The sequence below is a fragment of the Erpetoichthys calabaricus genome, chromosome 4 (assembly GCF_900747795.2).
Source record: "Erpetoichthys calabaricus chromosome 4, fErpCal1.3, whole genome shotgun sequence".
Taxonomy (NCBI): domain Eukaryota; kingdom Metazoa; phylum Chordata; class Cladistia; order Polypteriformes; family Polypteridae; genus Erpetoichthys; species Erpetoichthys calabaricus.
Window position 1 is genome coordinate 260927107 of NC_041397.2, and position 13084 is coordinate 260940190.

A 13084-nucleotide genomic window follows, 5' to 3' on the forward strand; every position below is an offset into this window, starting at 1 on the left:
CCACCATTTATCTGCGCCTTAGACAAATGCCTAATTTGCCTTAATGGTGGCACCAGTCCTGCCTTCAGCAAGTAACTTTTAGGCACTATAGTAAATCCAGAACACTTGGGCATGATGGGCCTGTGGTGCTTGGAGTTGGAAGGTCTGGTGGTGGCATAAGTACAATTAACAAGTGGAAAATGGGAAAAAGGAGGAAGGTACAAGGAGTGAAGGAGTGAGCAGCAGTATCCATAGTATCTATCTATCTATCTATCTATCTATCTATCTATCTATCTATCTATCTATCTATCTATCTATCTATCTATCTATCTATCTATCTATCTATCTATCTATCTATCTATCTATCTATCTATCTATCTACCGTATTTACTCGAGTATAAGCCGACCCGAATATAAGCTGAGGTACCTAATTTTACCTGCAAAAACTGGAAAAACTGGAAAAACTTATTGCCTTGAGTATAAGCCTAGGGTGGGAAATGCAGCAGCTACTGGTAAGTTTCAATAATCAAAATAAATACCAATAAAATTACCGTACATTAATTGAGGCATCAGTAGGTTAAATGTTTTTGAGTATTTATTTCAAAGAAAAATAGGGTCAACAAAAACAGTATGGTATCTCTCTCACTCGCTCGTGTGTGTGTGTGTGTGTCTCTCTCTCTCTCGCGTGTGCGTGTGTGTGTGTCTCTCTCTCGCGTGTGCGTGTGTGTGTGTCTCTCTCTCTCTCTCACGTGTGCGTCTGTGTGTGTGTCTGTCTGTCTCTCTCTCTCGCTCGCTGCACAGGAAATGCACAGGGAGAGACTGAACATGTGTGGAAATCATCATTGGCGTGCACAAACCAAAAGGGAAACTGGCTTGTTAGTATACCGGGGTGGGGGGGGCAGCGGGACCTGACTCGAATATAAGCCGAGGGTGATGTTTTTCAGCACATTTTGGGTGCTGAAAAACTCGGCTTATATTCAAATATATACGGTATCTATCTATCTATCTATCTATCTATCTATCTATCTATCTATCTATCTATCTATCTATCTATCTATCTATCTATCTATCTATCTATCTATCTATCTATCTATCTAATGATCCTCTGTAAAAAGACAAATTAATTTGGGTTTGGAGTCAGCTTTTGATTGTTCCCCACAAGGCCACAGCCATCTCTCTCTCTGACTGCTTTGAAAGTAACATTGAAACCATTCATTTGTTTTCTAACCTCACTGTATTCCAATGCCTGGTCAAAGATGGTCTCAGCCAACATTATTAGCAAGACAGAAATCAACTGTGGATGGAGACCTAGAACATGACATACTATACACACATACATACACACATACAGTCACTCACGCCAGATCAGTTTAGAGCTGCCAATCAACCTACCCTTCACATACTGTGCAGTCCCGTAGGTTGTTAGTGTCACTATTGTCACCTGTACTGAGCACAGTGAAATTCTTACTAAAATGTACTAATCAACATGCAACACATCACCACTCTCCAGCACTAAGATCAATGAGTAAAACTACCTTTGTCTTCCTTACATCAAACCTTCTGTTATGACCTCAATAAGCAAAAGCTGGTGTTCCCTGGTCCCAGTAGTTTTCTTTCACCACAATACTAACTCCCACTTCTGACTGTGTGCTTGGCTTCACCTTCATAATCACAATTGCTTTGTCTTCTTGTCCTCTTAGTTTTCATTTTTCATGTGCTTCACAGGAAGATGACATGGAAGGAATACACATTGTTGCCTTTGCAGAAGAGGAGGACCCAGGTGAGATAAGATGCGAGGGCTCTGTGTAAGCATGTCACACAGACAATATTCAAGTGATCTTCTAAGCCACAACAGAAAAAGGTCTAAAACATGCTTATTGGTTTTTAATGAGAGAAATCGGCCGTGATTACACACGTTGAAAAGGTCACCATTCTTGCCATTGAAAAACAAAAATGAACCCTTTGTATTCATACATACTAGAAGCAGTTTAACAAGTGATTAGCTGAGCAGAATGAAGGAATGAGACACAGAGGTTCGTGCAGCTGCCTCAGCTAAAGACTAATTTGTTTGCATCCTGTGCCATGCTTTTGTACATGTTCACCCCAGTGTGTGGGATTTTTTTTTTTGCACTCTGATTCTCTCTTCACATCCCAAAAATGTGCGAGTTACTTTGACTGGGGTCTCTAACTTGTCCGCATGTGATTATGTGTGACTGAGTGGGCCCTGTAATAGGCTCCTGCCTTGTGCCAAACACTGCTGGCATAGTCTGTGGGCCTCCACAACTCTGAACTGGATGAGTTTCAAAATAGATGGATGGATTAATATAAAGAGAGAATCATAGCGCCCACCCAGGATTTTGGCACATTTCAACATAAAAAGTACCCTAAACTGATTTTCATTCACATGTATTTATATGCCATGAGGCTAAGAGGCATAAAGTATGCGATTCAAATACTGGTGTTTACCTCTTGGTGTGTTTCATTCTGTCCAAGTTCAGTAGTAGTAGACATTCTTAAAGACTTATAAAAACTTAAAGAAGTACAAAAATGAAGAATTCTTAAAATAAAATGCAAGTAATGTTTAGCTTTAGGCAGATGCCCTCACAACCAACAATGGAAGACCCTAAGACAACTGAAGAGGGACAGAGCAGGAATGACAGTCAGCTTTTGAGTGCCCCCTACAAGGCCACAGCCATCTCTCTCCGACTGCCTTGAAAGTAACAAAAAAACCCATTCATTTATTTTCTAGCCTCACTGTATTCCAATGCAATTCCAATGGAACTGAGTACAAAGGTTTCAATGGAGACTGTAATTGTGGCACTGCCCTTACTTATGAACTGACGCAAACAAACTGAGAGAGAATCTGTGCAGGAAAACCCTGGCTACTCTAGAAAGTTAAAAAAAACATGTTTAAATAACAAAATTAAATGAGAAACAAGATGCTATAAATTCAGCTTTAAAATTAAACAGGACAACAGGAGAAGAATACATTAATATTAAATAACACAAAAAGAGAAAAAATAAAAAAACAAGCAAAAGTACAAAAGAAATAAAATATCAAAATATAAGGAAATGAGAAGAACAAAAAAAACAAAGCTCCTAGAAAATGGCAGACATTTTAATTAATAAAAGCACTGATGAAAAAGATTCAAAAATACAAAATCAAAAGAATAAACCAATACAAAATCCTAACCTACAGAACAGAACCAAAATTCAAAAAGTCCCAAATGAGAGACTCAAATGGTCAAAAGACTTTCAAAGACAACACCAAACTTCAACGCAAAGACACACAGAAGTAAAACTAATGAAGAGGGTTGATGTCCCACCACCGACGGCGTGACTGGCTTGAACGATCTCTAAGTAGCACAGATGACTACTGACAGCCCCTGGGGCCTGTTCTGTAATTAGGGCCCTCACCCTGCTGCCATCAAAAACAATCGGTCAACAACAGGTAGAACATAAATCAGCATAAAAAGAAAGAACTAAAACAGGATAATTAACAACAATATAATTAAGAACAACAAAAAAAAACCACAAAGAACAATAAAACAAAACTCAATGGCATGACCCACACTAAACCCTGCCACTTGTCACCTTTATTAGATGGCTGATTAAGAGACACGGCTGCCAGACCACATGCCAACCATGCTCCATCAGTAATACTGAAGATGGTAGGAATCAAATGGCAGAAGGCACTCCTCTCACATGGCTGCCTTTATATGACAGGCTTCCAATATTAGGTTTGCTTTTCCTAAATTTACATTAAGAATAATGGAGAACAATATTTCATAAATAACCATCACATGGTCTTACTTACGACAGCATTGACACCAGTACAATGCAAACAGTTTATCTAGAAAGTTTCCAGTCAGTGTTTCACCTTACTGTAATATGCACAATAGCTTGCATCCGCAGCAATTTCTTTAAGGCCTTATCACACTGTACAAGATTTCCAGTGATTTTCAGTTGTAGACTGCATTGATTATAAAATCAGACCCCAACTTATATGCCCGTTAAAAACGCGATACTTAATTTTTTTTTTTTACATCTTTTTGCCTTCTCCAATCTTGCATCAGTTTCTCAGATGCATTGAATTTAGTTGCAGCAGCACAGTTACCAATTTCATTCGCTACTTCAACAATGTTTAATTTAATTCCAGCTTCATATGTTCTTCTGATCGAACGCTCCATTGTAGATAAGGAATGCTCTTATGATAAAGGTGCATGAGGGTGTGAGATACAAAAAACACAAATTAGTGTAAACGTTGCTTCGGAATAGTTTGGGTATAACCGTGTGGTCAAGTAGGCACAATAGAGAGAGAGAGATTAGGAGCACACGCTGAAACAGCGAATTGCCGCACCCACATGGAAAAAAAGGCAATGTGCTCTGTGGTTACTCTCTTAAGTGGGCGTTAGCATATCTTAATCCCTTGTACCAATAGCGTGAGTTTTCCACATTCGACTTATACGACCGACATTATAAAATACCAGAAATTATACTGTAAAATCAAGTCCCAGATTATCTGTGGGAGAATTTATCCGTGATTATATATGGTACATAATCTTCGTGAGTCAGAGACAGTCGGGATGTGCTCTCGTGATCTTATGTCATGTAGTCTGATATACATGGGAACTCAGTCCAAACAGGTTTAATTCCCCCTTAAGTCGCAGGGGTGGGCTTTTTGTGCATGCGAGCTGACAACCAATATACACATATAATGCAGCTACCAGGAATAAGCAACACGACAGACAGACCTGGACCTGACATACAGAAGACAAGCTCATCTCTCCGATGTCACATGTTTTATGTACCACAGCAGAATGGGGAAAAAAAAGGAAGAGATTGAGGCTGAACTCGCTGTATCAGTAAAGCTATCCATAGGCAATTGTCAAGTCCGACATGAACATGTAACATGAAATCAGCTTTAGCTGTTACTTGTTTTGACATTAAAAGGCAGTAAAATATTATAATAAGAATTAACTTTTGTTTCTTTTACAAAAGAGCAATCTATTTAGTGTGTCCTAACACCTGTGCTTGTCTTTACGTATTTACAATTTGCAGGTAATTTTGGAGGATCTATCAACTGTAGTAAATAGAAACATTTAAATGGGTTACCCGTTAAAGTAACAAGACAAGAAAAGTGGGTGGTGGTGGTGGTGGTGAGTATCTTACTGGCTACTGCATTATTCATTTCTGTTTTAGATGGCTTTGAATTTCTGGAGATCCTTAAGGATGTTGCCCGAGATAATACCAATAACCCTAACCTCAGCATTGTGTTGATCGACCCAGATGACTTTCCTTTGGTAAGAATCTACAGTGCCATTTTCATTATCTTAATGTTACTGTCAGACTTACTCTGATGATATATATTTTTTCTACTTTTGTCCTGTGCTTTCAGTTAATTCCATACTGGGAGAAAACCTTCAAAATTGATCTCTACAAACCACAAATCGGTGTGGTCAACGTTACTGATGTAAGTAGTACTGACACTTTTGCAAGATGGAAATATGAATGAAATCGTAATTCATTCAAATAGTAATTCAAAATTTTAGTGGAAACCATGAGAGAAGCTAATTTTCTTATTATTTAAATGTTTCTTTTACATAAACTTAAAAACTTCATCAATTAATCCTAGTCCGTGCTGACCCTTTGTCGCTAAACGTATCTGCTATCTCTCTTTCTAAAATGGTCTGATTTGATACTGCATCTGTTTGCTCAAATGCAACAAGTCAACATGTCAAGTTTATACAAGATAAATAAATAAAAAATGTACATAACATGGCACTGTGGTGCAGTGGTGTCACTGCTGCCTTGCAGTTAGGAGACCTGGGTTCACTTCCTGGGACCTCCCTCCGTGGAGTTTGCATGTTTTCCCCACGTCTGCTTGGGTTTTTTCCGGGTACTCCGGTTTCCTCCCACAGTCCAAAGACATGCAGGTTAGGTGCATTGGCGATCCTAAATTGTCCCTAGTGTGTGCTTAGTGTGTGGGTGTGTGTGTGTCCTGTAGTGGGCTGGTGCCCTGCCCGGGGTTTGTTTCCTGCCTTGCGCCCTGTGTTGGCTGGGATTGGCTCCAGCAGACCCCCATGACCCTGTAGTTAGGATATAGCGGGTTGGATAATGTATATACAATATATGCAATATGCATTTGCAAGTATTATACACTGCTCAAAAAAATTAAGGGAACCTATAATCATCACAGTTCAACAGCAAGTCAGTTAAGCTTCAGGGATATCAATCTGACCATTTAGGAAGAATAAGCGATTGTGAAGCAAGTTCACCTCCTTTGTTGCAAATGAAAGTGACAGCAGGTGCACTGGAGAGTCAACAGCAAGTCAACCCCCAAAAAGGGAATTTTTTTGCAGGTAGAGGCCACAGACAATTGCTCTCTCCTTATCCTTCCTGACTGATTCTTCTCTAGTTTTGCTTTTTGCTAGTGTCCTTGTCACTACTGGTAGCATTAGGCGGTAACCACAGCCGATTTAGGATGCATAGGCAGTCCAGCTCCTCCAGGATGGCACATCCATACATGCCGTCGCAAGAAGGTTTACTGTGCCTCCCAGCACAGTTTCAGGAGCATGGAGGAGATACCAGGAGATGTGTATTTTACTGCTGTTTGATGTCTGTCTGATGTTGTGGGGAAGTGAGTTTGGGGTCCATGGCTGTGCATAACTTTTAGAACTAAAACAGTGCACTCAGACTGAGTGGGTGGGAGCACGAGCCGTAGCATAGGCGGGAGACCGTGGGGTATTCACGTAGGAGGCAAATTGATTGCTAGTAATATGCAGATAGATAGAACTTTATTTGTCCCAGGGGGAAATTTTTTATAAAAGCTCTTTAAATAAATAAATACATAAATAGGTAGATAAGTAAGCAAATAAAAAAAATAAATATACAAAGACACTTTGGTCTGAACAAAGAAGAAAATTAAAATTAAAAAAATTTCTGACTTGGCTGTCACAGTCCCAGTGAGGCATTATGCAGACATATTGCTGTTGGTATAAGGGAACCCCCACAGTGTTTCTTGACACACTTCTGCTGAATGATCAGTTGGCTGAAAGTCCTCAGTGTTGCTGTGTCAGAGAGAGGATGTGCAGCATTGTTCATGATGGCACTCAGTTTTGTTGTAATTCTCTCCTTTGCTACAACCTCCTGGGAGTCCCTAGTGCATCTTACAACTGAGTTTGCCTTTTTGATTAGCTTGTTGATTTGGTAGGGCTCTCCTGAAGTGACGTTACCAGCCCAGCACACCATAGTGTAGACAAATCACACTGACCATTACAGAGTTATAGAAGATGTGAAGGTTGTCACTACTCACATTAAAGGAATGCAGTTTTCTAAGAAAAAAGAGCCTGCTCTGACCTCTCATACAGTATATAGTTTCTCTGTGTTCTGAGACCACCAATCATTTGGACCCCCAAGTACTTGTAGGAGTGGACCACATCTACATCAATTTTCTGAATAGTAATTGGACACAGAGGCTCTTTGCTTCAATAAATGTCAATAACCAGTTCCTTGGTATTGCTGATGTTAAGATGCAGATGATTCTGTTTGCACCAAGTGTCTTCTTTTCACAAATTGTGCAAAATGAAATGATGGCAAGACGTTTTTTTAAGTATGCAGGGGAACTTTATTTATCACAGCTCTTACATCCACGCAGAGGTCCTGTCTCCACTCTGCACAGCACTCAGAGTACCAGTGCACAGGCTAGCCATGATATCCAGCACCCTCGGGGGGATCCCGCGAACCCACAGGATGTCTCACAGGGCAGCTCGATCAACTGAGTCGAACGCTTTGCAAAAATTGACAAAGGCTGCAAAGAAACTCTGCCGATATTCGCGTTTGCACTCTATGGAAATCCTCAGTGCCAGGATGTGGTCAATGGTAGACTTCTTAGGCGTAAAACCGGACTGTTCCGGTCGCTGGTAGGTGAGCAATTGATCACGGATCCTATTGAGGACGAACCTAGCAAGGGCCTTACCCGGCACCGAGACCAGTGTTATCCCCCTGTAGTTGCTGCAATCCAGGCGATCACCCTTCCCTTTTCAGATAGGAACGACAAGTCCCGTTTTCCAGTCAGTTGGGATGATGCCAGTCTCCCAAATGGAAGCAAAGATTGCTTGCAATGCCAGGAGGACAGCCTTACCACCAGCCTGGAGAAGTTCACCCCAGATACCACAGATCCCTGCAGCCTTTCCCCCCCTTAGCTGGTTCACCACCTGTGCAATCTCAGTGAGACTGGGTGGTTCACAGCTAATTGGAGAATCAGCCTCAAGAATTGTGGACCCAGAGATATCCAATGTCCTAGCCGGAGGATTAGTTTTGAACAACTGCTCAAAGTAGCCAGCCCAGCGGGTCACAACTGCAGTGTCATCTGTAAGGACCATTCCATCAGCCGCCCTGACTGCGAATCTCCGACGAACAGATTCAGATGTGCGTAATGCTTCGATTCCTCTGTAAGGAGGAATTTCCCAGTTGATTCTGGGGTTTGTCAGGGGTGTGTTCTTGCTCCTACTCTGTTCAATGCTTGTATGGACTGGGTGTTGGGCAAGGTCGTGGGGTCCAGCGGTTGTGGGGCATCTGTTGGTGAAGAAAGATTCACGGATCTTGACTTTGCTGACGATGCTGTGATCTTCGTGGAGTCAATGGAGGCTCTGATCGGGGCGCACGAGAGACTGAATGGGGAGTCTGAGTGTCTGGGCTTGCGAGTGTCCTGGATAAAAACCAAGATCCAGGCCTTTAATGACCTTTTAGGACACAGCCATCAGCAGTGTGTCTGTTTGCGGAGAGAGTGCTGACCTTGTTGAGAGGTTTACTTACCTTGGCAGTGACATTCATGTCTCTGGTGACTCTTCCTGTGAAGTCAGTAGACGGATTGGGAGAGCATGGGGGGTCATGAGGTCGCTGGAAAGGGGTGTGTGGCGCTCCTGATATCTATGCAAAAGGACAAAGGTCCAAGTCTTTAGAGACCTGGTGCTTCCTGTCTTACTATATGGTTGTGAGACATGGATGCTATCCAGTGACCTGAAACGAAGACTGGACTCTTTTGGTACTGTGTCTCTCCGGAAAATCCTTGGGTACCGTTGGTTTGACTTTGTGTCGAATGAGCTCATGGAGTCCCGAATGAGGCACATTACCTGCATTGTGAGGGAGTATCAATTATGGCACTACAGCCATGTGGCGCATTTCCCCGAGGGTGATCTGGCTCATAAGATCCTCATTGTTGGGGACCCAAGTGGCTGGACCAGGCCAAGGGTTTGCCCACATAACACCTGGCTGTGGCAGATAGAGGGTCATTTCCGGAGGGTAGGACTGGACCGTGTGTCTGCCTTGGGGGTTGCCAACCGGGATTCTGAGCTGTTTCGACGTGTAGTGGGTGCGGCAACGCACTGTACCAGTGCATGCTCCCCATCTTGACTTGACTTACATCCACAGCATCCGTGCTCTATATTAACTCTAAAAAAACAATCGAGGTCCCTTTTTCTGGTGCTTTCCTTATGACATAGGACCCTAAACAATGCCTGATAATAATAATACATTTAAATGACATCTCTTAAAACAAAATTGCACATATATGTATTAATATTTTGTTGACACATAAATATTACACCAAGAGTTCTCCACCTGACTCCTCTCCTCTGTTTCATGCACTTTGTCAATACACCCCCTAAGTGAAGATTCATCTGAGAATTTCTACAAGTGACCTGACCTGGTGTTATATTTATAGTCAGAGGTGTACAGAGTGAAGAGAACAGCAGACTGGACTGTTCCTTGTGACACTCCATAGGTCATTATGTAGAGTAGGTGTATAAAAGAGCCTGAGAAAGACAAAGGAGGTGGAAGAAAAAAAAAGAACAAACAGGAACTGGTTGTTGAGCTCCTGAAGGGTGGTCCCTGAGACAGCTCCTCTGTTGTGGGATTGCTGAGCGGAGCAGTTAACAAGTAGGTGGAATAAGCAGAGATTGCAGAAGAGGCAAATGCTGGTGACCAGGGCCTTGAAAGGCTACAGATCGTTAGTGTACAGATGGAGGTAAGATTCTGGATGCTGGATCGCTGCCTGAGGTGAGCATCCATGACCATGGGGGAAAGATGGCCAAGAGCCTTGAGGTTTTTAGAACACTAGAACGCCAAGGTAGACAATTGTGGGGACACCTGATTGCCAAAAGAGGCGAGAGTCTATAGTCAAGGAAGGGAATATCTTCAACCTTTGTTTGAGTTTTTATGGACCATACTTTTAGCTTTTTACCATTACTAATGGATAATTTATTTGTATTTGTTAACCTTTATTTGAACACTGTTTATGGATTACTTATTATTGAAGCACTCTGCACCTTGATTATGTTTGGAGAATAAAAGCACAAAGCCAACTCTTGTTATTATGTTATATTAGTCCATCCTGGGCATGATAATCAATTTCCAAATGCAAGAAAGTGTGATGCCAGTTGCAAGTAACCTACACATCACAGCTGTCTCATGTTTAATGTACAACGATGGAATGGAAAAAAGGACAAAAATGGTAGAGATTGTGGCTGAACTTGCCATAGCCATTAGCCCTTCATACCACAATGGCCCCACTGGGCAGAACATTTTTGCCTGACACAAAAAAGGGGCAAGCATAACTGTGCTGTGTTGGACGGTCTTCATACAGTCACATAAACTGACATGGCCAGCAATTTTCAGTTGCTTAAATTGACGTGGTGGGGCGATGAGATCAGCAATCGCAGTCAGCAAGACTGGCACATACTGTGACTAGAAGTTGCGTAATGTGATATTGACTTTAGGGCACACATTTTGGTAATGTGTTTATCAACACCCAAATTGGTTAATGTATTTAAATTAAGCTTGCATCATAAAAATATGAGCCCTTCAGACATTTACTTAAATTATCTGAACATGTTTTGCAGGCGGATAGCGTATGGATGGATCTTGCAGATGATGACAATTTACCCACAGCTCAGGACCTGGAAGACTGGATTGAAGATGTCTTGTCTGGCAAGGTAAATACAGAAGATGACGATGATGAAAATGACAACAACAATGATGAAGATGAGGATTATAATAATGATGATGAAGATAATGGTGATGATGATGACGACGATGATGATGACGACGATGATGACGACGATGATGAGGATGATGATGACTAATTAAAAAAAAAATGCTATTATACAAACAGCAACACTTATCCTTTACAACAAATCCTGCTGCTACAACATAAGAGTCTTCTGCCACTGGCATGAAGTTTTTAAAAATATTTTATCCTGATAGTTTTTATAGTTATAAATTTACTTTGTACATTTTCGTACTTTATCATCTATGACTCCTGCTGCTAAAAAAAGTGAGTGAAATAAAACAATTATCAGCTCATCCAAAGACTATCAAGCAGGCAGATTGCTGAAACTGATATTCGGTATGTTTACACCCGGAATAAACATATTGTAGCATAATTTAAAGACTATAATATTTACCAACAAGAAACTATACAGAAAGGTGATAAGGTGAGGGAAAAATTATTGTATGTTTTTATTCTATTTAATTTATTTTCACACAATAATTCACAGTTATGCCACACTCTAGAAAATCATTATTTGCCAATGTAAATGTTAAAGAAATATCGGGACGGTATAAATTGTAAAAATAATAAATATCAGATGCATATGCCTTAAGACAGACTTCTAGAATTTTTACCATACAGTTTCTTGAAGTTTTATACACTTCATTTAGGTCCAGTGGTTACTGTGATGTGTTATTTCTCAATTGAATTGGTGCATTTCTTTCCAGTATATTTACCTTTGCCAAGTGACGTTTTGTTCATTTTAGTCTGCAGATTGGATTTATTCTAATGATTATTTTTCAGTGTGCCCATGTTAAATGTTTACTTCTCCTTTTTGGAGTTTTTTTTTCTTTTTCATTCAGTTACATATCTGTATGTTCTAACTACAGATGATTTAATAATTATGCATTTTATTTACAATCATACAATCTTACTGTCATCGAATAAATAGCTACCTGAGAATAACTGTACTATTGTGTTAAAAAGTGTCCCTCTTATTCTTGAGTTGTCTTCCCTTTCAGTCATTTGGCTTGTGTTGGAGTTCAGTCTTTTCTTTAAATGCTTGTTTCTAGTCATTAAAATGGCTCTTCTTGTCAATGACCGTAAATGCTGTAATAAAAAGACCTAGTAGTTATTTTATTTAAACAGCACCAAGATTCCGTTGAGTTTCTTAATTGCAGCTCACTTGACACCTAGAAAATGGACTTGTGTGTCCCAGTGATCCTTAGTGTTCCGTCCCTGCAAACGCTGAGCACTCCATATTTCACATACAAGGATACTGATGTTAAAGGAGGACTAAGACAACATGCGATCCAAAAATAGACTCACGCAATGGTTCAAATAAGAAAAAACAAAATAAAGAAAACCATACCAGGAATACTGGAGCCTGGCCTACGCATGGTGTATGTCTAGAGGTTGGGAGAGCTCAAAGAAGCTGTGTAGAGCTTCATTATGGACCACCACCAACAACGTAAGTGTGAGGGTTGGGTAAAATTTCAGTTCCTCAAACTAGACGATATAACTGACTCTTTTGTATGTGCACTGTCACTTCGGTGTAGCACAATGAGGAACATGGCACCTAGTCATATTCAACCTCTCTTCCACTCATAATACCAAGGACAACAATTTTTTGAAAGATTTGCTTCCTGAAAAATCTTTGGTGATTGTGACAGACAGCTTCACATTGAACACAAATATAATTTCAGGAATAGGAACTCGGAGAAACTACTTAATTACTTAATGTGCCTGATGCAATGTGATGCCCTGTGCTTTTGAAATCCTGCACATTCCTGGTCCCTGGGCATCTGGAGTCGTAACTGACCAGACCAGTGAGTGAGAGAGTAGAGATACATACCCACAAATAGTAGAAGGTGCAAAACGGCTGTTGTTTTTATTAACAAGTGTCAAAATCCATGTGCAACATCATACAATCATTTATGAAAACAGTTCATTAGCAATGACGCACACTAAAAGAAATACAGTGTCATATGAAAAAGTTTGGGAACTTCTCTCAGCCTGCATAATAACTTACTTTCAACAAAAAAGATAACAGTG

General features: G+C 40.7%; 1 protein-coding gene across 1 annotated transcript in view; it reads left to right on the forward strand.

The window, feature by feature from the left end:
- casq2 (calsequestrin 2) overlaps positions 1-12180 on the forward strand; it is a 45474-nt gene extending 33294 nt beyond the window's left edge. Inside the window, exons 8-11 of the mRNA XM_028800715.2 lie at positions 1705-1759; positions 5182-5282; positions 5378-5452; positions 10881-12180. Of these exons, the coding sequence (XP_028656548.1) occupies positions 1705-1759; positions 5182-5282; positions 5378-5452; positions 10881-11123 (474 nt within the window). The 3' untranslated portion in view covers positions 11124-12180. The remainder of the gene's footprint in view (positions 1-1704; positions 1760-5181; positions 5283-5377; positions 5453-10880) is intronic.
- Positions 12181-13084: the final 904 nt, after the last annotated feature.